The sequence below is a fragment of the Solanum verrucosum genome, unplaced genomic scaffold (genome assembly GCF_900185275.1).
Source record: "Solanum verrucosum unplaced genomic scaffold, falcon-dt-bn FXZP01000205.1, whole genome shotgun sequence".
NCBI classification, from domain to species: Eukaryota; Viridiplantae; Streptophyta; class Magnoliopsida; order Solanales; family Solanaceae; genus Solanum; species Solanum verrucosum.
Genome location: NW_026019950.1, coordinates 2,324,899 through 2,350,464, shown reverse-complemented (window position 1 = coordinate 2,350,464; position 25,566 = coordinate 2,324,899). Strand labels below are relative to the sequence as shown.

At 32.2% G+C, this 25,566-nt stretch overlaps 2 protein-coding genes and 1 non-coding gene across 3 annotated transcripts; 1 reads left to right on the top strand and 2 right to left on the bottom strand.

Moving 5' to 3' along the window:
• Positions 1-8,781: 8,781 nt before the first annotated feature.
• LOC125813978 (mitochondrial import inner membrane translocase subunit TIM8-like) lies at positions 8,782-11,160 on the top strand. Its single transcript, XM_049493457.1, has 2 exons — positions 8,782-8,891; positions 10,788-11,160. The coding sequence occupies exons 1-2, from the start codon at positions 8,841-8,843 to the stop codon at positions 10,974-10,976; spliced, it is 240 nt and encodes a 79-aa protein (XP_049349414.1). The 5' UTR covers positions 8,782-8,840; the 3' UTR covers positions 10,977-11,160.
• A 150-nt stretch (positions 11,161-11,310) lies between these two features.
• LOC125813969 (probable protein S-acyltransferase 7) lies at positions 11,311-17,923 on the bottom strand. The gene is made up of 5 exons (XM_049493451.1): positions 17,409-17,923; positions 15,854-16,036; positions 13,253-13,549; positions 12,064-12,297; positions 11,311-11,922 (listed from the first exon to the last, which is right to left on the bottom strand). The coding sequence occupies exons 1-5, from the start codon at positions 17,505-17,507 to the stop codon at positions 11,410-11,412; spliced, it is 1,326 nt and encodes a 441-aa protein (XP_049349408.1). The 5' UTR covers positions 17,508-17,923; the 3' UTR covers positions 11,311-11,409.
• A 5,128-nt stretch (positions 17,924-23,051) lies between these two features.
• TRNAQ-UUG (transfer RNA glutamine (anticodon UUG)) lies at positions 23,052-23,123 on the bottom strand. The gene has a single exon. It is a non-coding gene; the product is annotated as a tRNA-Gln (tRNA).
• Between the last annotated feature and the right edge of the window lie 2,443 nt (positions 23,124-25,566).

Sequence of the window (25,566 nt, the reverse complement as noted above, 5' to 3'; positions counted from 1 at the left end):
ACTATGTGATGGTTGCTCTGTTTGTCCTCTAACAAAGCAAACAAGGCTTCCTTTTCATGTTAGTACTTCTAGGACAAATGTTATTTTTTATCTAATTTATGTTGATGTATGGGGACCATATAAACATACTACACATAATGGTTTCAGATTTTTTCTAACCATTATTGTAGATGATCACTTAAGAATGACTTGGCTATTTTTAATGAGATTGAAAAGTGATGTTCTTGGTATACTCAGATCGTTTTTCTTACTTGTTGAGACTCAATTTAAGAGGAAGATAAAAAAGATTAGGTATGATAATGGGACTGAATTCTTTAATGAAGATTGTAGTTCATTATTGACATCTTTATGGATCATTCATGAGAGTAGTTGTCCATACACTCCACAACAAAATGAAGTGGTAGAAACAAAACACATGCACATACTTGAAGTAGCAAGAGCTCTCAGATTCTAAGGGTCTATTCCCATCAAATTTTGGGGTGAATGTGTGACCATTGATGTGTATCTTATAAATAGGCAACCCACTAAAGTTTTACAGAAATAATAACCTTATCAGGTTTTTCACAAAACCAATCCAACCTTTGATCATTTGAGAACAATAGGTTGCCTAGCATATGCCACTATACCTGTGAAAAATGATAAGTTTTCTCCCAGGGCTTAAGCATGTGTTATGATGAGTTATTCATCAACTCAAAAGGGTTATATCTAGTACAATCTGAATCTCAGGAAGTTTATAGTAAACATATATGTCATTTTCAAAAAGAATGTGTTTCTTTTTACTAAGTTGCAAGACAAACACATGCCTCTTTTTATCAAAGGTTCAGTACATGCCACTGATTTTAAGGTCTATTATGGTGAGTTAGTTAACACACACTAGTGGTTCAGTACATGCCGCTGATTTTAATGTCTATGATGATGAGTTAGTAACACACACTAGTGCATGTGTGTCCAGTCAGCTATGTGACAATGAAGATATTGAGGAAGGAACTGTTAGGACTGACAGTGTTGAAGTTTCCCAAGATGATTTATCAAATGTACCAGTTACATTTCAAGAAGCAACTAAGATTCAAAATACTACTGATGTAGTGAATCCCAGAATTTCTTCCAGAATTTGTCATCCTCTTGTTTGGATGAAGGAATATGTGACTTTTGTGAATGACTCTGAGTGTCCCTACTCAATGGCAAATTATGTATCTTATAGCCACTTGTTCATCCCTTATCAGGCTTATCTGAGTAAACTGTCTATTGAAACTGAGCCAAGGACTTATGAGAAGGCAATCAAAGACCACATATGAGTGGAGGCCATGAAACAGGAAATAACAGCATTAGAAGACAATGGGACTTGGACTGTTGTGCCATTGCCACCTGGGAAGAATGCAATAGCCTGTAAATGGGTTTTTAAAATCAAGTACCAGGCAAATGGTGAAATTGATAGGTTCAAAGCTAGACTTGTAGCTAAGGAATACAATCAGATTGATGAAAGAATCGACTATCAAGAAACCTTCTCACCAGTGGTAAATATGATCACTGTAAGGTCTGTCATTGATATTGCAACATTTGAAGGGTGAATGATTTATTAAATGGATGTGTTCAATGCCTTTCGACAAGGTGATCTAGTTGATGAAGTGTATATGGAGTTGCCTAAGGGCTTTGAACATAAGAAGCAGAATCAGGTTTGTAGACTTGTTAAGTCATTGTATAGACATAAACAAGCCTCTAGGCAATGGAATACCAAATTGACTGATACCTTGGTTAATTCTGGGTACATACAAAGTCAGCTAAATTATTCATTGTTTACAAAAAAGAATGGATCAACACTTGTCATTGTACTTGTGTATGTAGATGGCCTGCTGATAACAGGAAATGATCCAACATTGATACAAGAAACTTAACAAGTATTGCATTATCATTTCAAAATTAAGGACTTAGGAGAACTGGAGTACTTGGGAATTGAATTCTGCAGATCAGCAAAGGGCATTGTAATGAACCAGAGAAAGTATGCACTTGAATTGGTTTCTGAAATTGGATTAGCAGGGGCTAAACCTTCATCTACATCCTTGGAGTGCAATTTGAAGCTCACAAGTGTGGAACATGATTCAGATGATATGTTGTTTACATATGTAAGCAGTTACTAAAGACTGATTGGGAAACTACTTTACCTTACCAATACCAGACCAGATATAACATTTTCAGTTCAATGCTTAAGTCAATACATGCAGAAGCCCACACTGTCTCATTGGAATGCAGCCTTGAGAGTTGTCAAATTCATCAAAGCAGCACCAGGTCTGGGATTGCTTATGAGTTCTGATAAGTTGGCTAAACTTAGTGGCTTTTGTGATGCAGACTGGGTTGCCTGCCCCGACACTAGAAGATCTGTTACTGGATATTTACTGAAGTAAGGAGAGTCTTTAATTGCTTGGAAATCAAAGAAACAAAATACTGTTTCAAGGAGTTCTGCAGAAGCAGAATACATGAGCCTTGCAACACTAATTGCTGAAGTTGTTTGGGTGACAAATTTATTCAAAGAGTTGGGATAGAGTTTGAATGATCCTGTTATCATTCATTGTGACAACAAAGTTGCCATACAAATAACAGCTAATCATGTATTCCATGAGAGGACAAAACACATTGAAATTGATTGTCATTTTATCCGAGAAAGGGTGCAACAAGGTTTGATCAAAACAAGCTACATCAACACCAAAGACCAACTGGTTGACTTGCTGACAAAGGGATCAGGAAGATCACAACATGATTTTTTGCTTGCCAAGCTAGGTGTTTTGAATGTCTTCAATACATCTAGCTTGAGGGGGAATATTGAAGATAGTAGTTTAATTAGTTAGTTAGTTCGTCATTCATAAAGTTAGTTAGGGACTTAATTGTAAATTGACTTCAAGTAGTTAGAAGTTGTTAGTTAGTTATGGTGCACAATTTTACTGGTGATTTTATTGTATATATAGGAGCTTACACTTGTAACACATTCTTATCATGATTGAGTAATAAGAAATAGAAATTTCCAAATCTTCTCTCTGCTTTCAATAATTATGTCGTCCAAAAGATAATTACTAGATCTGGATATATAACTAATTATAATTAAGGAAGATTAATTAGTAACCTGAAGTATAAGATAGATTACAAACATAACTAATTGATGAATCATATCGTAGTACTTGATAATGTAAAAAAAGTATTATATCAATATTATGTATACCTTATTAATACTTAATTAAAAAATACATAAGTGATTTGTCTCACTCTTTCTGTATATAAGATACTAGTAAATATAGAGTAAAATTTAGGTTTAACAAACATAAAAATCATATTTGTATGTTATAGCTATAGTTTACATAATTGCGTTTCATAGCAAACTTTATGTTTGCTATGGAGCATCAGATTTGTATAAATCGCTAGTAGTCCTTTCGTTTATATAAAAGCACAGCGATTGTATATGTATATCAGTTAGATAATTGAATATATGTAATTACTATGTATATGTATCAATGATTGTGTTTGTATATCTACATAAAATTTGAATTTGTATACAATTGAATCAAAATAAAACATTTGTATATCAAATTTCTCTCTCTCGCTCGCTTTATACAACACAAATTATAAATTGTAATTTGTATAATTTGTGTTTGTATAAAGCGAGAAAGAGAGACAGGCAAAAACGAACTGGTAGGGGAAGATCTATATTTGTATAATTATAAGTTTATAAGACGAAAATATATGTATTTGTATTTGTATATACAATTTTCTCTCGCTTTATACAAACAGAAATGCAATTGATACATTTGTGTTTGTATAAAGTGAGAGAGGCAGGATCTAGGAGAGTGGTGAGCGAGATCTGGAAGAGTGGCGAGCGAGATTCTCTAGGGAGAGAGGCGAATGACAATTGTTTCCTACAAATTACAATTAAATGAAACTGTGGTTATAGCATTTAATTTGAATTAGTAGTTTGCTATTTTATACAACTTTTCCTTAAATATTTATGTAGTTTTTTTAATTATAATTTTTAACAATTTTGTTATATATAATTAATATAATTAGTTATTCAGTTATTTCACTAATTATTTTTATATCCTTTTTTAGTTAATTAAAATTGTTCACATAAAAATATTATACTATTTATTTTAAACTTTTATTAATTTAAAATTATTAATTATTTTTAAATTTTATTTTTGATTACTATTACTTTATACAATTATTTAAGGATAAAAATAGTATTGAACGGAAATAATAAACTTGTCTTGATTTGTTAAAATAAATAAATAAAATAATAAAGTGAAAATTATTAAATGACAAAAATATCCTAAATCAATAATAATTTTGAAAAAGCACACACGTTTTCTTTTTTACTTTTACCTTTCGCTCTTAGTATTAGAAGTTTTTTTTCATTATTTATCTTCAACATTAATTACTTATTTCTTAAATTATTTTTCAGAATCTAAGACTATACATCAGTTATAATGAAAATTATAATAAAATACGCATATTAAATATTAATTTAAAAGACGTGTAAAATTAAAATTAAACAAATAAGAATAAACAGAATAAGTATAAAATATAAATGGAGCCCATAAAAAACTTTCATGGCCCCATCTTATGAAGGATCCTGAAAGGCAAGTTCACAATTAAAATTTTAAGTGGATCCCACGCTTTTTCCATTGAATGAACAAATAACATCTAAATGAAGATGAGGTAGCCAAGGGGAATAAGCAGGCAGCACTGCACCACAACTCAAGGCTCGAATCTGAGACCTCCAATTGAGATTGAAGCAGTCCCATTACTGCACCACAACTCACATTGGTATCTTTTACTTTTGTTAATTAGATTAGGTAACTGTATTTTTTTATTCATGTGAAAAAAAGAGAGAATATTTTATGGTATCCTTAAAAACTTCAAAGAGAAGCAAAAGCTTTTAATTGGGATTCTTTAGAGGCCGCACACAATGTAATACTAGCTTGTAATGAAAGCGAACAACACGAGCAACTTCATCAAAGAGAATACAATTCCCCTCCACATGAAATACAACTAGCTAGCAATTCAGAAAATGCCTTTTATTTCTTCACTTATTTAAATATGAAATATAATTTTTATAACAATAAATAAATAATCTGCAATAAATTTCATATCATAGATAATAATTTCGTAGCTATATATCATATTGTTATAGTAGCCGAGAATTAGGGAAGATTCATAGATAATTCCAGAAAAAGATAAATCACAGTGGTTATTTATAGATTAACTATATATCCAATTATTAATACATTTGGAAGTCGTTCCCTACATAACCTTACAGAAATAATTAGAACATAATAAAATTAGGTGTAGGGACAAAAAATTTTTTTTAAAAAAAGATCTATATATCTTTTCTTTACTTTATATTTCAAAAGCATGTGAAAATGTTAAAGGGCCATAAACGAAATGACTCTTTCATTTGACTTTTTGCCCTTGAATTGACTACTAAGTATCCAACATATAAAAATAAAAATAAAAATAAAAATTTATCCAACATATAAATTAAATTAATATTGTAGTAATATAATAAGAAAAAGAGATGCACGAGCCCGGTAAATTAAAGTTGCACGCCCTCGTGTATTTAAGCAGTAAAGTTGGTATTTATTAGTACCTATATTCACTAAAATAAATAAATAAATACCTATAGTAATATAATGTCCCACCCACCCAAACTTCCTATAAACTTATATGTATGCATAGTTTTATATAGAGAAAAAACATAAAGCCTCCCTTAAATTAAGACCTTTTTTTAAGAAAATAGTTATTAAAGTTTGCAAAGGTTCTATTATTCACGGAATTATCTAAATTCACTATAAATACATTCTTTTGACTCATTTTCATATAAATCGTGTTGTCACGAAACATAAGCGCGTGGAGTACTGATATAATTCCAAACAAATGTAAAAAAGCCACATGACACTCCCAATTTATATTTGGGAAAAAGGACAAATATAACCCCGGACTATTGTAAATGGTATGCAGATACCCTCTGTCATACTTTTAGGACATTGGTGCCCCTGCCATCCAAAAACTAGAGCATATATGCCCTTCACTCTAACGAAAGACTAAATATGGACACATGGCGCAATCTTATCCGTTAATAAATGTCGGATAGGTGGATAAGATTATGATACGTGCATGTATATTCGTTAGTATAAAGGTTATATATGCTCTAGTGTTTGAATGATAGGGGCATCAATGTCCCAAAAAAATGACGGAGGATATTGCATACCATTTACGATAGTTCGGGTATATTTATCCTTTTTCCCTTTATATTATTTTGAATAAGTCAAATTTGTAGTAATGATTGTATAGTTTTTTCACTATTGATATATTATAATTCAAATCATAGGTAAATGCATATGACAATTTTTATTTTTATTTTAAGTTAAGATTATTGCTTTAAAGAAAATGCTATGGTTTACTTTAGGGCAAATTACAGAAATGACATACTTTTAAGATAAAATTACAATTTATCCCTTAAAAGTTTATAATTACAGAAATCTCTCAAATGGATATAATAATATAAGCGTTGATACATTAATCTGATGCGCGAGATAGATTAATCTTTAAGTAAGATACATTACATTTTATACATGATACACTAATCTGATGCGCGAGATACATTAATCTTTAAGCGCTAATACATTAATCTGATGCGCGGAATACACTAATCTGATGCGCGAAAATGAGGGATTTTGGAGATTTGTAAAACTTATAGGAGATAATGGTAATAAGTAAACTAAAATGTGGAAATTTTGTAATTTTTCCTTTACTTACTTTATTGTGACTGCATTTTCGATACAATTGAGTCATAATCCAATATGTAAGCAAATGCATTATTTTGTCTCAAACTTATAAAGTAATATAAAGCAGTAAAGTAAACCATTAATAGTGGATGTCTAACCTCCTATCTCTATAATATTCACGCTTACAAATGTTTCTTTATTTTTCTATAAAAAGCAATAGTGACTGAAAATTATACAAGGAAAAATAAACATAAGGACACATATACACTATGATAAAACATGAAAGTGGATGTGTTTAAAGTAAAGTTTTCAAATAGCTACTTAATAAGAGACCAAATTCTGTTTGAAATATGTAGGTAATATACATTCCTAGCTTCTATTAATCAGACTCAATATTTAGAAAGAAGAATAAGAAAAAAAATAACTTTCTTTGTTTCAATTTATATGATTTTATCATAATACAAAAGTCGTTAAACTAACTAACTTATATTTAGTGTGAACTCAAATATATAGTCTTTAATTTTTTTTTAAATAACTGAGAGAGTAGCTTTGCAACATGAGAAAAATCTTTGTCCTCCCGCCTTTTTCTTTCGAATTAAAAATGACCTCATATCAAATTATTTAACTTTTTGATTGAACTAATAGATGCATAGTCTTTCACTTTGTTATATATTGGAATTCTGACTTAAAAGGCTAATCGCTCCACATCTTCTTCTCCTTTGTTATAATTGCCTCAGTATTAATCATTTCTTTTCCTTAATTAATTAATTAATCCCCATACATTAATTATTGATTAATTAAAGGAATTAGTGAGTGAAATCTGGTACAGTGAATAAGTGGCATTTCTTTTGGGGCCATAGTTGTTTTTTTGAAAATCTTTTGGCTCGAAAGTAACAAATTAAAAGAAAGGAAGGAAAAAGCTATATGCTTTTTTAGCTTTGAGAAAAAAAAGAAAAGCAAAGATCCTAATTAAGAAAGGGGCATTTGACTATTGATTTGGTTATATTAGGTGCTTTGCTTCGTTGAGAAGATGTTGCTTATAAATTAGTACCAACTTTAGTGTTTCTCTAAAAGAGCTGCCTGCTCATCATATGAAAAAGATTAAAAAAGATTAAAAAAATAAAAAAAAGTCATAAAAGTCAGCTCTCTCTTCTACTCCTCATTTCATGCATCCACTTAATCTATAGGATCTAACTTTTGAGTTGAGGGTCTCTCGAAAATAATTTTCATATTCCTCAATGATAATAATATATTTAAATTGTTATTAATTATGATTATAAGTTCACGAGAAAAGGTTACTGGTGCACCAACTTTACATTCATACTCTTTCTAGTTTTTGGTTAAATTGGTTAACAAATACTACATTTTTTCTTCTTGATACACAAATTAATGATTAAGTTAATTTTTTGTGTACTTTTGTTTATAACAGCTAAACGAGATCTAAACAGCAAATGACAATACACATGTATAACACTACCTCACTATAGCAATCATGAAATTTTCAAATAAACATTATCATTATAACGAGATTTGACTGTATTGTGAAGTGAAATTTTTGTTGGCTATTATATATATATATATATTTTTAGGATAATTGTTTTGTAAATGACACACTTTCTTTTTTCACGATTTGAACATTGCTTTAATTTGAGCAAATTAAAAAGTCTTATGTGATAATATTTAATTGCAATTTTAAATCGTCAAACTTTTATCTACAAAATTAAGCAAATATTTGATCTAAATCTAACATTATCTAGAGGAGTAAGTTTATGAGTGTTATATTTGTACAAGTTAAAACAGAGACAAAATTTAAATAGTGACCTAAAAAGAGGCATTTGCATAAATTAGCCTAATATATGAATCCTTAACAGGCTTATGCGTTACACGATAAAACGATTGGGCTAATAATCTCAATTTGGTACAGAAAACGGGCCTCTCGGATCCAATCGTAGCCCATTTCATACGACCCGTCGGCTTCGATCGACTTTTTGTTAGGGTTTTGCATAGGGTTTTGCAGAAATCTTAACCATTTTCACGGAAACCAGAAGGTAGCATTTGTTCCCCAAAAGTTGCATGGATCCTTCAGCCTTTACGTCGTCTCCCGAATTGCAGCAACTTCTCAATGTAAGCTTTTATATCATCTATAATTTTATTTGATGTGTATTTAGGATCTCTGTTTTGCTTCTTCTCTGTAAATTGATATAATTTGAAAATTTTATTTGAGCATTATGTCTCTGGATATATACTTTGATGCTGCTCTGGATTTAGAAGGATTCATTCTTTTCAGTTATGTTTCTTTTTGGGGAAAAATAATAGTGGAGAGGACCAGAAGGTAAGGAATCGAACCCTCGCCAATAAGGTGAAAGTTTAGGTAACCTACCAATTGAGCTACTAAGATCCACTTGTGGATATTATTTGAATGACTTTATGGATAGGAAAATTATTGATTTGATTTTAATTTTTTTTTGGCTTAATCTTGGCTGTAGTTGGTATAATTTTGAAAGATATATGCATAATCAATATGTGATGATTCTCTTGCACTCTTCACGAATAGTTCTCAAGCTGTGAAATCTGTATCTAGGACACATACACTAGTGACGAAATGAGAAGAACAGTACTAGTATACTAGATTTTATTAGGTGCGGTGAACTCCTTTAGGTCTGTCATTTTGATCCCCATTGTTTGTTTGACCAGAGGTGTATCCACGATTTAAATTTAATGGGTTCAAACTTATTATATTTTTAAAATTATGGGTTCAGACATACTATTTGTTACAATTTTAGTTGCTTTTTACCTCTAAATTTATACTTTGCATCAGAAGTATTGGGTTCAGATGAACTAGTGCTTGAACACTCCATTCGCCCTTGTGTTTGGCCTTGGTAAATCAAATGAAATCAGCTTGAGAACCATATGCAGTATGTCCGTGTGTGTATGAGTTAGTAGTATCGATGTATGATTTAACTTTTACTAAGCAAACTTGTCCTTTGCGACTCTTTTATGGTTGGCACTTGGCATCTCTTTTAGTGCAACAGCAGATAAGAACATCTTATTGCTGATTTTTCTTATATAATCTAATCAATATTAGTCAATCAACTATTCAATCAAAAAATATTTGGGGCTGATTATCTGAATCATCTATATCCACTTATACAATGTTCAAGTGTGTTTTATTCAGTACCAAGTAGTTTATATTTTAAGGCAAATTAAAAATTGTCTAAAACTAGAGGTTCCCTAAATCTTATAAGTAGTACTTATTCTTACACCAGACTACTTATCTTTAAAGAGACAACAAAGACTACTTGCAACGTTCTCAGAAGAAAAGACTCCTTACCAACAGTGGAGACTAATTTAAGTGTAGCACTAGTGGGCTAGGCGTTAAATCCTGTTCTAATTGAGCTAAAAAAATCAGTTCACGCCTAGGCTTGGCATCCGTTGTTATGGATCTTTCACTTCTGTTGTGTTATTGTATACATGTTTTTCGACAAATTTCTTTATGTGATTTTAGTCTATCTCACTTCTTACAGCACCTGTCATTTCTATTGGCCCCGATGCATATAAAGGTGTACATAGGACATTATCAAGCCATTTTAGGTGATCTTCTCTCATTATTATTTGTTTGAGTAACTTGCAGCCTCTGCTAAATGTTATACTCTAGTCAATTTGCATTTTGAAAAATAAACCCATCTGTTATTCCAACAATACTTATTTTTAAGGTTTTTCTTTAATCTGTTTCTTGTCTTTCCACGTCTTATCGTTTTTGCTGTTATATATTTGCCAATGTCAAAGTTCCATGCTGACTTGTCTGCAGTGTTTTGAGATGTCTCCACAAATATTAGGTTCTTAGTCGTGTTGGAACTTGTAAGAAGACAGTGCATGACTTGACCGCTTGATTTGATTTAGTTGCCCCAACTTGTATATAATTTTGACAATATGCCAGTTTTCGGTTTGAATGTTGGTGTCTGCTTTTCCCTGTGCGTACAGTTTTCTAATATTAGCACCTGATTTATTCCTTTTATGCAGCAAGAGAAGGAAAGAGCCATGGTCAATGAAGTAGTTGCAAAGCTTACAAGTTCCTGCTGGGACAAATGCATGACTGGTACTCCTGGAAGCAAGTTCAGCTCCAGTGAATATAATTGCTTAAGTCACTGTGCACAACGATACATGGAGATGAGCATGCTCATAATGAAACGGGTTCAGAGCATGCAGTGAAGAAATTTGTAGTAAAATTTTCTTGTTGCACAATACAGTTCATGTGGTGTTGTTACTGATTACTAAATGCTGAGAGATGCTCTCATTTTTATTTTACTCACTTCCTTCCCTTCACGAGAAAGGCAAATTGATATATACCTAAATCCCAATTCTTATAAATTACGGCAGACTGGATGAATTTTTTTTCATTTTGCCTTTAAGCTGTTGGGTGTTGCCAGTAATTAAACATTGAACCTATTGCAAAATAAACACACTGCAAAGAATTTCTGTTGCCTTTCACACAAGAAAAGAAAATAATAATAATAATAATATACACACAAAGAAGCCTGGAAGATAAAGTCAGAAGGGTTGATCCCACCCATAAACTCTGGCTAATGATCTTTACAATTGTCAGTTCTTTTACAATAGCTTAGAAAAATACCAAGGTCAATCACTATTGCTGGTTTTCGGTTGAGAAAGCGCCATTACTGACAGTTATCCTATTTGAGTCTCCAATTTCAGATGCCATAGCAACTACATCAGGTGGTATTTCCAAGGTTCCACTTCTTCTTCCCCAACTAGAGCGCCTTGGATGTAGTATACTACGCCCATCTGGCAATGTGGCACCATTTAGCTCTGCGGATATAACCGATAGCTCTTCGTCTTTATCAAATTGATTATCATTTCTAGTCTGTCCTTCAAATTCATTTGCTCCTCTCCTTTCTTCATGCCAAGAAGGCTTCCTTCCCCTTTCTAAATCACTCATTGTTTTCTCCATGTTTGGACTAACAAAACCACCTCCAACTTCACGAGGTGGTATTCCAGGTTCTCTCGCCACTTTGGCTCTGAAGTTGTTCTTGGAAGGAGGTATACTAGTGCAGAATATCTCTAAGAAGTTGTGAAGTACACCTTTGTTAAAAGGGTTGACCCTCCGATCATACCGATATCTGAAATTCTCATATGTTGACTGCAAGCACACAAAAGATGCAAATGTCAAAAGAGGTTGTACTCCAATCCCCAAACTTGGAAGCCATCCTAGAACATGAGGTTAAGTTTGACTCTTACAATAGGAAAAAGAAGGGGATTAAATTAAAGAACCTAACACTACCTGATTTGTGCCAATAAGATATAGATGGAAGACGGTCAATCCACCAACAAACCAAACTGATATAAATGTATAAATGATTAGCACAATAGAAGCAGGAGTCTTGGCCATTGCCTTCCAGATTGACGTCTGTTCACCATCCATGATCCTTTTAATATACACCCAGCAAAAGCCATGCACGTATAAGCAAAGGAGGGTTGTTGAGAAGACAAACATGAAGAAGAAACGGTAATTCCTCTGCACCAACAAACATAACATGGTTAGAGTAAGAACACTATAGCACTAACATTACAAAAACTTCTCTGAATGCTCAGACATTATGGAAGTAAGCCTTTGCTGTGTGACTGGCATAATGTCTGCCAGTAAAACTATAAAACCCAAAGTCTAATACATGTCTCAACCCTATTACCAAAATCACAGCTTCAAGAGCAAGATTCTTTCAATGGGTTAGATAAAGGGGAAATATATCAATCATCACAATCAGAAAAGTTGTCTCAAAAGACTTCGTTAAACATATTAATGAAATAAAAAGAGGACACCCGTTTTGTTACAAAGATTCTCAGGGCAAAGAAAAATATCAAATCTGCTTTGTTGTTAATACTTGGTCAAAGCATACCACTGCAAGAATGGCAATATCAGCTACAAACCCTTAGCCTGAAGAGTTTATGGAAGAAAATGTAAATGGACAAACTGCAGCTCCTTCATGCGTTGTTCTAACCTAATTACTTAGAGAGGAAGTAACTTATTATCCAGGAATATGTTTTTAGGGTGAAGTTCTATGGATTCAGGAGAAAGAAAAACAAAATATAAATGGCAGAAAGTATCTTTTGAGAAAGGCAAGTGACTGCCTAGCTATGCATTACAGATTTTTTCATAAAGACGAGCTTAGATGTGCATGCAAAAGTGCAGATTACGCCACAGTCTGAGAAGTTTAATAACTAGAAAAGAGGAACTAAAGGAAAAAAAGAAACATACAATTTATCCTCATACTGCAAATGAATTCAGAACTAAATGGAAAAATAAATAAATCAATGACCACCACCGTATGATACAAATTACCATGGATTAGGATGATTATTAAAGGAAAATGCCATGAATGCATTGTAAGATCAAGAGCTATGTGAAAAAGCATTTCTTTTTGACAGCTTCTATTGGCAAAAGAAGATGCTTGTAATTAGAACGAGATACTCACCAATCCAATGCATTGTCCGACCCAGGGGCAGTGATGGTCGAAACGTTCCACACAGTTGTTACAAATTGAACAGTGTGAACAACGTGGAGGCCTGTACAACATGCAGGTGTCACAATATTTGGTTTTCACAGTTATTCCATTGACAGTCACATCCTTGATGCGGGGTAAACGTAATTGGGGAGTTTGACCAGGTCCAGCTTGAGCACTCCCTTCAAAGTTTTCTGGTTCTGGAGGATGAAGGTTGCGAGGAACTATACCGGGATCTCTTCCAGAAGTCAGTAGAAGAAGCATTATGACCTTTGTAAAGAAAAATGATGATTATTATATGTTTTTACTCATAAATCTACACAATTTTGTAGCGGTAAAGTAAAAGATACAGTAAAAACTACCCATTAAATAGTTCATTTATTTGAAAACATCAGCCTGAAACATTACGAACTTTTTCCTACTAAGAATTCAGAAGGTTATCTGCTACTCAGGGAAAACAAAGGTCCACCTTATGTGATACAAAAAAAGTAAACATAAGACTGCAAGAACCTAGTTTCACTCCCTTGTACAGTTGTACAACAGAGAATATTCAAGCAACTTCAAATTTTCCAAGATGAATTGACTAATGCAAAAACAAGATGAGATGCAAGGAGTAATGCTTTTACAGAAGTTTAATGCACTCCTCCTAGAAAGCTAATAAAAAGCCAGTATCACCAAAGCACTAAGGTATGGCCAACACAGTAAAAGATCAAGTAAGGCGAGAAAATTTCAATTATTGCAATTCTGCACACGGAGAAAGCGCAATGAAATCTGGCAAATTTCTGCTAGCTAAAATTGAACCACATATAAGGTACATATTATTATCTCAATATTTGGGCATAAACTTTTTATGTGTCCAGTTAAAAATGTGGATTTTAAAATATCCATATCTGTAAAAAAAAAAAAAAAAGGGAAATTCATTTATGGTAAATAATTCTGTCATTTCAGTTATTTCTCAAGAAGAAAACGTCACTCTAGACCAATAAAGTGAATATTTAACTGTAATTATTCTCCTCTATATTCCCTAGGTTCCTCGTGGAATTAGTTCAATCTCTTCCAAACACCATTCACCCAAGTTAACTGTCAAGCATTCGTCATTCTTTGAGAATGAAGTACAAACTTCTAAAACTGTTGGCAATCGATATGTTCTGCTTCTAAAACTAATGAAGAGAAGGATTTTTTTCAACTCCAGCAAGTTCACCAGAGAACAGGACTTCTCAATCAGACTCTCATTGCTCGGTCTTCACACAATTGCCCATCTCTGAAGAACTTCAAAGCTAACTTTAGCGGGAGAGCACTGACCCCCAGATAAGTAAAGATTTATAAATCTTATTTTTGTCATCAGAAAGTAGCAGTGATACATTACTCCCAACGATGCCACTATACAATCTTCACCGTTTTTTCAAACTAGCTTGATTCTCCCAACTTATCAGCAGCTTTTATATGGACTTGCACAAGGATCTCACCATTGCTCTACCTTCAGAAACATACGTGCCTATTCCCTTCCTAGCTTGGCAAAGCATAAACCTTGTTTACCATATAGAGCTTTAAACTATTGGCTCTCTCCTCCCAAGCTTCTAATTACACTGAGACAATGCTAGATCCATCATGCTCTCTGTAAGAGGACTTTCACTTTGTTTGAATACACGATGCCCTTTTGCTCAGTAGATTTCAATTGTTGACAATAGAGTCTAGTAAACACTCTTTCGAAAACAACATCCATATCTGTTAAGGGCAATGGTTCGGTTTGTGCAACCACAAAAATTGGAAGAACATGAACTAAATATTTCAAATCCAACATATCTTCAAAATGTAATCTGCACTGTCTGGACAAGATATATCCAATCCCTTGTTTTGAGTAGACGCGTTTGACATAATCATCGATCCAACACTTTTTTACGGGCATATCAAAAGAGCCAAGTCCTTGGCAATGTCTTCACCTCTTCAGATAGTGTTCTTACTTTAAAATGTGTCTGAGGTACAAAGATATAAATGCCGACATCCATTACAATCAAAATCAGAATTCTTAAATCATCACAATCACAAAAGCTTTCTGCCATATATCTACTGGTGCAAAATAAAGATGTTCATCACCTATCGGTTCCAACTACTCACTTCATCATCCAATGCCAATATTGAATTACAATCATGTGACCAGGAAAAAGAAATAGCCCGAGCAAATAAATAACATTGACCAAGGAACAGGTAGTCAAACTATTAGGGGAAGTAGTCAAGTTTTTACTTTTTAGAATGAACTAGCATCATGGTATTGAGTAGGACACACAACCATCGAACTATCAAGTTAGATATTTCATAAAGCAGCCCTAGCAAGACTTACTATATCCATATGAATTGTGTCCCCTATCTCTATAAATATAAAGAAATTGCTCCATTATGCCTCACTACTAATAGTGGAATCAATGGCACAGAGTCAAAAAAACAAAGACTATTATCAAACCAATCCAATAAATTCACTTATTATAGAAGAAATCATATATAGTTTCTGATCAGGAAATTAAACACAAGCAAAATCCAAATCATGTTGTCAGTGGACGCAAAAATATACACACTTACATATACTGAGAAAACAACAGCTACAACCATGATTGACCACCCCCAGTCACCAGCAAAATCATCCACCAATTTCCTCGCAACAAAGACACAAAAAACAGCAACTGGGGCGACTATTAGGAAGATAGTCATAAAGACTGACCTGACATCAGGTCCAAAGATGAACCTTCCTTGTAGAATAAATTTCTGCATAATCAAGAAGCTCTAATGTCAAGAAAAAAGTATGCACAATCACGACATGTGCCTTAAGAAGCTTTGTTATTGCAAAGAAATGTCAAAGTATAGCAATAATACATATAATTTGAATAGCTTGTCAACAGTACATGTAGTTGCTTAATTTTAGCGCCAACTAGAATTTTGAGGCATCTCAAAGTTTTGTAGAGCTTTAATTAGTGTATTGATTTCCATTCACCTTATTTGTTTCTTTTTTTTACTTTCTATCCTTCCTTCTGAGGTACCCTCATAAAGGTATTTGGTATTTACCTGATTTGCCGTATTTTACAGAAAAATTGTGAAATTGTTATATTCACTATCTTCTTTGGTCAAGTATGGTAATGTCAACTTAATTTGTTCAAGTATATCATATGAATAGGAAATGTTCGGATTTGGAGTCTACAAATGCCTCTTTAATGTGTATTCTTTTATTAGAGTCAATTTTACAGCAGTTAAGCTCTCATCGAATTAGGGTAGGTACTTGTAAGAGAAGACTTGGGAATATCAACGCAATTATTGCTACTTTTGTTTCCTTCAGAGAGACTTCTCCTACTTTGCATCTACTACAAAACCCTTGCCTACATTGGAACCTGAAATATTTACCACCAAATATTTCCTGCACTTCAGAGTCCATGGAACACTAAACCCTACAAACTGCAGGAATCTGCCTACTATCACAGCAACAGCTATTCTGAGAGCAAAAGTAGTTGCATTTTCAAATCTTTTATCATATTTTCATTTCAATTGACTTGAATAATCTTATCTTGGAACCAAATGACAATGCATCCACTAAACTCCGCTCCATGCCATCACACTCTAAAAGAAAATTCAAAGGGGAAAGAGTTCAAATTTGTGGCTATGACTCAGCGGAAGATATAATGTGATCACCACTTGGAGAAGTGAAGCTTAGAAGCCATAGAACCAATGCTCTTTAGTCGTTTCAAAAGGACGACAATCAGAGGTCCAAACAGTAACTATCTGTCTGCCTTCCCCATCATTCTAAATCTAACATTTACAGCATATTACGAAATAATTCCAAAAGTATCAGGTATTTAAAGCTAAATTCAGCAGGCAAAAGCTTAAACAATCCACTAAGTTCAGGAAAAACGGGGGGATTCAAATCAATAGTAGCTATTCAACGATCTCAAACAGGTAACAGACAAAATAATAAAGGAATAATCACAAATTAATCAAACTTTTGAAAAACAGAATCATATCGCTAAGACTCCTGGTAAACAAAAGTATGAAGTTCCAAAAGAAAATTTGAGATCCCAGTAATACTCATTTTTAAACCTACATGTAGTCTCAAAATAGAAGAGTAGAGGAAAAAGGTCAAATCACTTACATTACTTCCCTTCCAGGCCTGATAGGTCCGTATAAAGGCGGCCTGATTGGCTGCACCACCGCCGGAATCTGAACTTTTGGGCGGAGCCACTCCATACATCTCTCTCTTTTTTTTCTTATCCTTTTCTTCTCTCTCAATCAATTAAAATAAAGCAAAGGATACAATATTTAGTAGTACAAGTTGAATAAGGAAAAGGTCAATGAAAACGAAAGAGAAAGGAAACGAAAAAAAGGCGACTTCGTTCTCTTCTCTCTCAACTTTTTATTAGTATTACTTCAACTGACGACGCGTAGAACAAGTCAGCCACGCGTAGCCATTGCGCCAGATCCCGGCGACGGCGAACGGCGTTTGTTGGTTGGAAGCAGTGAATTTTGATAAGTAGATATGTAGTTGTTTATTATTAGCTGGAAGAAGAGTGTGTGAGTTGGAATTGAAATGATTGAAGGAGGAGGAAGAGGGACAAGTGACAACAAACAAAATATGGGAATTTGAAACTCTGCTTTTTTGCCTCTTTTCTTCTCTCTTTAACTCTTTTAATGTGACTTACGCGGCTTATAAATAGCGGGTAAAAAGAAACAGGTCAATGTAACAAAAAATGTCGTTTCACACTGATTATTTAGTCAAATTAATAATTAAAGTAAATTTTTTTTATAACATCTAACAATAAATTAAATTAAATGCAAATGGAGTGATTTCTTTAAATAAGAAACTATACTGTCTTTAAAATAGAACCTAATTTTTAGTGTGCCATAAGTAATATTTTCTAAGTCAAAGTATTTTTAATGTATCATAATCGTTATTATTTTTCGTCATAATTTATGTAATATTTGTTTTTTAGCTTGTCTAAATGAGGATGTCACATTTTTTTAAAGTCACATTAGTGGTATTATTCTTATTTAATCACACTTAACACTTTATTGTGAAGAAAAGTCAACTAAAAGTAAGTACTAAAGAGATGTTAATAAAAACAATTTGATAACATAACAAAATTTTCTTTATTTGATCAAATAAATTGAGAGGAAGAAAGTAATCCTTGAAAGAACGAAATAGTTTCACTAACGTCAAAGTAACATTATTAGAATTTTAATTTAGAAAAAAAAGGTGTCAATAAAATGAAATAGAGTTGAAACAAAGTTTGAACTAAAACCTAAAGCAAAAGCAAGCCCAAATATTATTCCAAATTCAGTGTTGGAGTTCATCTGCATGCCGGCAAAGTTGAAGGCTGTTAGCTCTATTATCATTATTACAACAAACAAACTATATCGATGCTTAGGTTATTCCAGAAGAAAAACACAAGATATCCAATTATTTCCAACACGATGCCATCCATGAGTAATGGAACGTGGGGTCTTCATGAGTAGCAAAGCTATCACTAGCAAGCTAGCATCCATTTTTTGTAAAATAATTTCGGTATCGAGTGTTATGTCATACGCACCTTGACTAATTTCATGAAGCATTTGTAACTATATATATTCTCCATCAACATAAATATCATAATCTTTAATTTGTAAATTAGAATTTTTGACAAATAAAAAAGAATACACTACTAAAAAATATAGTTTTTCCATATGAGATTTATATATTGAGGTATGTCCATTTGTAATCAAGTTTTATCCATATTTATCGTGATCGGTTAATTTTACCAAGAAGGACTCCGAAAAATACCATTAGAACCCCTCGATCATCCATTGATATTTTACCTTCAGAAAAAATTAAATATACTAATGGACGATCTTGATGCTTTCAAAATCATATAATATTGATACATAGTACTCATTATATATTGAGAGACGTACGTTAATTTATTAAAATTAAGAATTAAGTATATATCGATCTCTTAATATTCTTGAGGGATAGTGTCTGGAATTTTAATTTTATTTTTATTTTGCACCTAGAGAGTCTCACGGAATAGTCAATTAAAACTTATAAGAAGGCGCTTATCATAATTGAGCGAGAGACATCTCTAAATATATCTTTAAAATTTGAGAATAAAAGTATTTGATTTTTCAAAAGACACCTAGCAAAGTCTCTTAGAATAGCGGCACAAAATTTGTCCATCAGAATTCAGATAGCCTTATCAGTAAAAGAATGTTTTTTTAATAGTAAAATCGCTTTTTTTTTTAAAGTGAAATTTTAATATGATATTTCATAATTTGTAATTCATTTCATTGACCACAATGTCATATCCATAATTCCATATGACACGAGAAGAGAATAAGATGACTCAAGCTAACACATACATTCACATAATAATCTAATTACTGAATTATGTTCTTTCTAAATATAATTTTTTTTTCTCGTAAGTAGCAGTCTAATCTTGATTCCATAATTTGTTCTCAATGCAGATAAATTTTTTCCAAGATGGATATCGGACACCGAGCGAAAAAAAATAAAATCTTTCAACTGTGTGGAGCTGGCCAAACATGAATAGCCAACGTATTGGAAAGTTGACCACATTTTTTCAAGTATAGAAGCATGACGCAAAAGGCAAACGTGTCCCAAAAATATTAATCAACAAAGATAGTTACGAAGTCGTATTAATTAGTTGGAACTGTATTAACATAATGAAGATTAATATGATGCATGCCAAGTGACAATTATGTTAGGTGGATCTACGTAATAACGTGGGGTGCCATGGCATCCAGTGATTTTGATCGAAACTCTATATATATAGGTATGTATGTATCAGAATTGGTATAAATATAGTACATGCCACCCCCACTAACAAATGATCATGTAGCCCAATGGCATGCCCGTCAAGTTAAGCCCCCTAAGGTCAGCGGTTTGAATCTTGACTAATACATTTTTTCTTACAAATATAATTAACACACCTTTTTGTTATTTGACAAAAGAATATTAAGGTTGACGAGATTCAAACCCATGACATCCTTTAATATTAAAACAAACCAACATGCTAAGTATGCTAATTTTAATGATAAAAAAATTATACTTTGTTTGAACAAGCTTTTAAAATGAAATTTTTTTGAAATTTCTTTTTTTTCTTTTTCTTTTCCAACAATGTTTTTAAAAATACATATTTTTGATAAGTATCAGTTTCTGTTTGATCAATTAATTTTAAAAACACTTATGAATCGCAATTAGTATTTGGCCCATCATTTAAAAAAAATAGGAAAAATTACTTAAATACACAACACTTCTTTACCTATTTTCAATATTTCCCTACTCTTTTACTAAAATACAAAAATCCCTTATTTTCCCCCAATTCAACTTAACCGGATACTTTATTAGTTTAAGTATCCGCGCTGCTATATTATGCACCCGCCCGTTAATTAAGTATTTGTGCTGCTAACAACTTAATAATTTAAGTATCCGCCCGTTGTTAATTAAAGTATCTGCGCTGGTATATTATGCATCCGCCCGTTAATTAAGTATCCATGTTGCTAACAACTTAATAATTTAAGTATCCGCCTGTTATTAATTAAAGTATCCGCGCTGCTATATTAAGTATCCGTGCTGCTATATTAAGTATCCGCACTGCTATATTATGTATCCGAAAAACACTAAAAAAAGGGATTTTTGGTAATTAATGAAAGAGTAGGGAAAGAAAGTAATTTCTTTCTTATACTATGTCATTTACCTAATTTTTACAAAAAAATATTTCTCAATTTCTATTGATAATGGTTATTAGTTTTTATCAACCATATCCAATTGTAATTTTTATCAACCAGATAAAAAAGTCTACTATTAAAAAAAAAACATTTTTTCAAGGAAAATCTATTTCTTTTAGATTTTGAAAAACAGTTTTGCGACTTGTCAAAAACACTCGTTTTCTCCTAAAAATTATGATCAAATACCACTTTTGGGGCCAAATGGGCTATTAGAGTTCTCCTATGTAAATTTCGAAATCACGCTATTATTCATAAAATGTGGCACCCACAGCCTCAAAATCCTGGATCCGCCACTGAATTTATGTAGCCATTTATTTGTTTGTTTTTTTCTCCTTTTTCTTTTTTGTCTATTCAAATAAGCAATCTTCAATCATTATAAGACAAAAATGAGTGAACAGTTCAAACAAATAAAAAGTACTGTAGTTGGTATCTAATATTGTGTCAAATTAAAGACCAACAAAATTAGAAACGAGATAAGCAATTGTTAAATTTACACCTTTACTAAATATATCGTTAGTTCTTAATTTGTCACCTATTAAATATTCTATGTTTTCTACCATTAATTTATTTTTAGATATTTATTTATTTATTGTTATGTACAACTTGTTAACTTTACACGAAACTACTCCTACTTTTTTGTATTTTTTTTCCTAATTAAAGATTCCCACAAGGGGCATCAATAGATATGCCAAAGATAGCATGAACGAAGGTAAAATATCACCTCTGCATTACAATACTAGAATCGTGCGAAATACATTCTTACACTCTAGCTTATAAGAGAAAGAAGAAAGGGAAAGGATAAAGGTTGTTCTTTTATCATATAAGCTTACAAAAAGGTTTAACGATCTTTCAAATTAAGTTCTTTTAAATAAGATGTCGAATATAAATTTTTCGTTACTCGAATTTCAATTAATGTTAGATTTGCTCTTCACTCGAAATGAAAATACCTACTTTCAACTTAACTCGAATTGGATCTGTTTATCCTTAGTTATACCATTAGTGGAGAAAAATGATATGTTATATTAGTTGTTAAAACGAACAAAATTGACTTCTTTCTGGCCCAAATTTTTCCTTCTTGTGCATCTTACTGGGCTTATAATTTTGCAATCTCGGTTTTGTATTCCCTGTAGTACGTTACATTGATATATATATGTATAAAAACTAAACTTTTGCTAGCGAAAAAAGAATTTTAGAAAGACGATCGGCCATAAAAATGAATAGTGTGCACACAGATTTATATAGCGGAAGTATATAGGTAGTGTATACTTAGGCTATATCGATAAACTAGATGACCGAATGGATATTTAGTAAGTTCCCCATTGAAATATCAGATAATTTAGAGATGGTCAAACTTCAATAAATTGCTAGTTTTTGTGAATTCGGCCATGTCCCACCAATGTTGCCTTCTTTGTGGCCCAAAATTTTATTGGATCTTTTTAGTTATTGTATTTGTTGGGCTTATAATTTTGTGAAATGGGTTGGGCCTGTACAAGGATCTGGCTTTCAGGGTGTGTTGGTACTTGGTATGGAGGAAAATATTTTACAATTCTCCGTTATCTAGAAAAACAAGTTCCTTAAAATTGAGAAAAATAACTTCTTAATCAAAGTAGTAAAACAAGTTGCATAACTGTCATTGCTAGTTCATTATCTCTTCATCTCCCATCCAACATACCCTCCCCCTCCCCATGACAATCCTAGTTACAGACACCCAGAGCTCTCACTACCCACCATATCCCACTCCCATACCCTCCCCCTCCCGGTGACAATCCTAATTATGGACACCCCGAGCTCTCACTCCCCACCATATGTCACCTCGATAGTGTTTTGCTAGATAACATATAACTATCATACCCTTGAAATGATATTTTTTGCTTAGCTAACAAACATTAGATAATAAATAAGAAACTCACTTGTTTTGCGAGAAAACATTTCCTCCATACCAAACACACCCTCAGTGTATAGCGTTGCTATTAAAATTAACCAAAAATTGATAGCGGAAAAAAAAGAAAAAAAAAGGTCCTACCGGGAGTCGAACCCAGGTCGCTGGATTCAAAGTCCAGAGTGCTAACCACTACACCATAGAACCGATGACGTCAACTTCACCATTTCAATTTATATCTTTTTAGTATAGACCAAATCAGCTACTCCTAAAATCTAATAGTAACAAGTTACTACTACTATATCATGCTTCCGAGTTTTATCTCTCTTATCAAAGCTAATAAACTAGTGACAAGTCGTTACTACTAGCAATGATTTCCTATTTTATAAAAATCAACTTTTATTCTCAAAACTAGCTGAATATACTTGAAATAGGGGTGTTCACGGGTCGGTTTGGATCGGTTATTGGTCAAAACCAAAACCAAACCAACTTAATCGGTTTTAAAATTATCAAAACCAAACCAAACCAAATATAATATACATTTATCGATTTGGTGGTTCGATTTCGGTTTGGTTTGGTTCGGTTATTAACCATAAATAAATGAAACAATTCATTCAAAATATGAAAAAGTGATAACAATCCATTCAAAATGAAAAATAGTTAGAATGACTTAAATTACTGAACTTTCTATCACTAAATTTACTATCAATAAAGCTTTGAAATTCACTATTTGGCCTAGAATGAAGAGACAATAACATTTTCAGTCCCACAAAGAATTGTCATATAGACACTCATATACATGAAATCAATAAGATAAATGTTTTCATCTTGGGCATTTTTACTTTCAATAAGTAAATTATAATGAAAATATATATAAGATCTTCAAAATTGTTTATAAAAACAATATATTAAGTATGTATATTAATAAAATATATGTATATTATTCATCGGTTTGGTTCGGTTATTTCTTCGGTTTTTTCGAATAAAATCATAACCAAACCAAATACTATCGGTTTTCAAAAATCTAAAATCAAACCAAACCAAACTCAAATAAAATCAATTTTATTTTATCGGTTTGGTTTGATTTTTCGATTTGGATCGATTTTTATCCAAACCGTGAACACCCCTAACTTGAAAGTTTGAAGGAGCTACTAACATTAGAACTTGGACTCTGCATAAAATTTAAACTGAAAATATTTCACAAATTACAACTTTATGTTGTGTCCATATTTTGTAGTATCATTTAGGTAGGAATGAAGTGATATTATTGTGCCGTCCAACTTTACCAAATTTAGTACATTCTATAATTATTGAACTTATAATTTTCTAAATAAAAGCAACTTAAAACTTTCCAGATGTTGATGAACATTTTTTTTTATGTGATTCTTAGTGTTCGCCAATCTTACAAAATTATGTTATTTAATCTATCTGATAAAAAGTAACTTTCCAAATGTCAAATTAAGAACTCTGTTATGTGATTCTTAAATAGGAAATGGTTCATGTTACATTAAATATACTTTGCTATAGTACTTTGTTAATGAAAAAGTTTCTCCAAACTGCAAGTAGAATACAATAAAATTCTTATATGATTGTACACACTCATATAATGGAAGTGCACTTTTAACACTATTGGTTTCTCCAACAATAACTGATGGCAACTCCAATCAAATTAAAAAGTCTTTCAAAGTATATAGATACTATATATCACTTTAATTAATTCTCAAGTACTAAGTGGTAGTTAAAATTTGTTGTATAGTGACGGTTCAAATTATTACTTAGTAAGTTATTATAACGCAGCAAATTGTTCCTCTTTTTATTCCTTATGCAGCTATTGAATTGGGTTAAGAAATGAATTTTGGGCATGATTCAATTCTAGAATTTTATTTCGGTAGTTGTAGATTGATCAAGATCAAATAAAGAGTGCACTTTCCCATGTCAAAAACTATGTGCGACTATTAACATGCATTCTCTATAGACCTGTAGTATGCCCGCCTAGATCTGTCAACTGAAGCGTAAACAACATAATATGAGTATCCAACATCAGATAAATCAAGAATTGAAATGAGTGTGACTCTAATTACATCATGTTAAGATATGGATTTTTGGTTTTATTCATGCTCAAAAGCTAACTCGGAGAATTATCAAGGAAGCATAAAGAATACACTTAAAATTCCATAATTAAATTACGATGTAGAGATTTTTGTTCCCATTAACTCTAGTGAATCTTGTATCCATTAATTAATTATTTTGTATCAATTAATTGGCTAAATTAATGAAGGGAGGATATGAACTGGAAAGAAGAAAATCTATAACTGGTCCCAGATTTTCACTAAGAAAATATATCATAACATTAAGTACAATAGATTACAAGTGATTAGCCTAATTACATGCAACTTTATTATGACGAGGACTTGTTATCTTCAGCTACTCAGTAAATTACAATACATACCGTAAGATTTACACAATTAGATCACTTACAAAAATAATTACAAATAGTTGATGTATTTAATAACTCGACGTGCTACTCTGCCCAATCAGAGTACACACATCTAAATCCAGTGTTACTATACATTATATTGTATGGATTTTTTTATTTTTCTCAGTACAAGAGAATCAATAATATTTCTACTTATCGAGTGATGGTGGAGGT

Coding starts and splice junctions, on each gene's coding strand:
- LOC125813969 (XM_049493451.1), bottom strand. CDS start 17,507: ATGTATGGAGTGGCTCCGCCCAAAAGTTCAGATTCCGGCGGTGGTGCA. Junction 16,037..17,408: donor AGGCCTGGAAGGGAAGTAAT/GTAAGTGATTTG, acceptor TTGATTATGCAG/AAATTTATTCTACAAGGAAG. Junction 11,923..12,063: donor ATCTTATTGGCACAAATCAG/GTAGTGTTAGGT, acceptor GTGTGCTTGCAG/TCAACATATGAGAATTTCAG.
- LOC125813978 (XM_049493457.1), top strand. CDS start 8,841: ATGGATCCTTCAGCCTTTACGTCGTCTCCCGAATTGCAGCAACTTCTC. Junction 8,892..10,787: donor AATTGCAGCAACTTCTCAAT/GTAAGCTTTTAT, acceptor CCTTTTATGCAG/CAAGAGAAGGAAAGAGCCAT.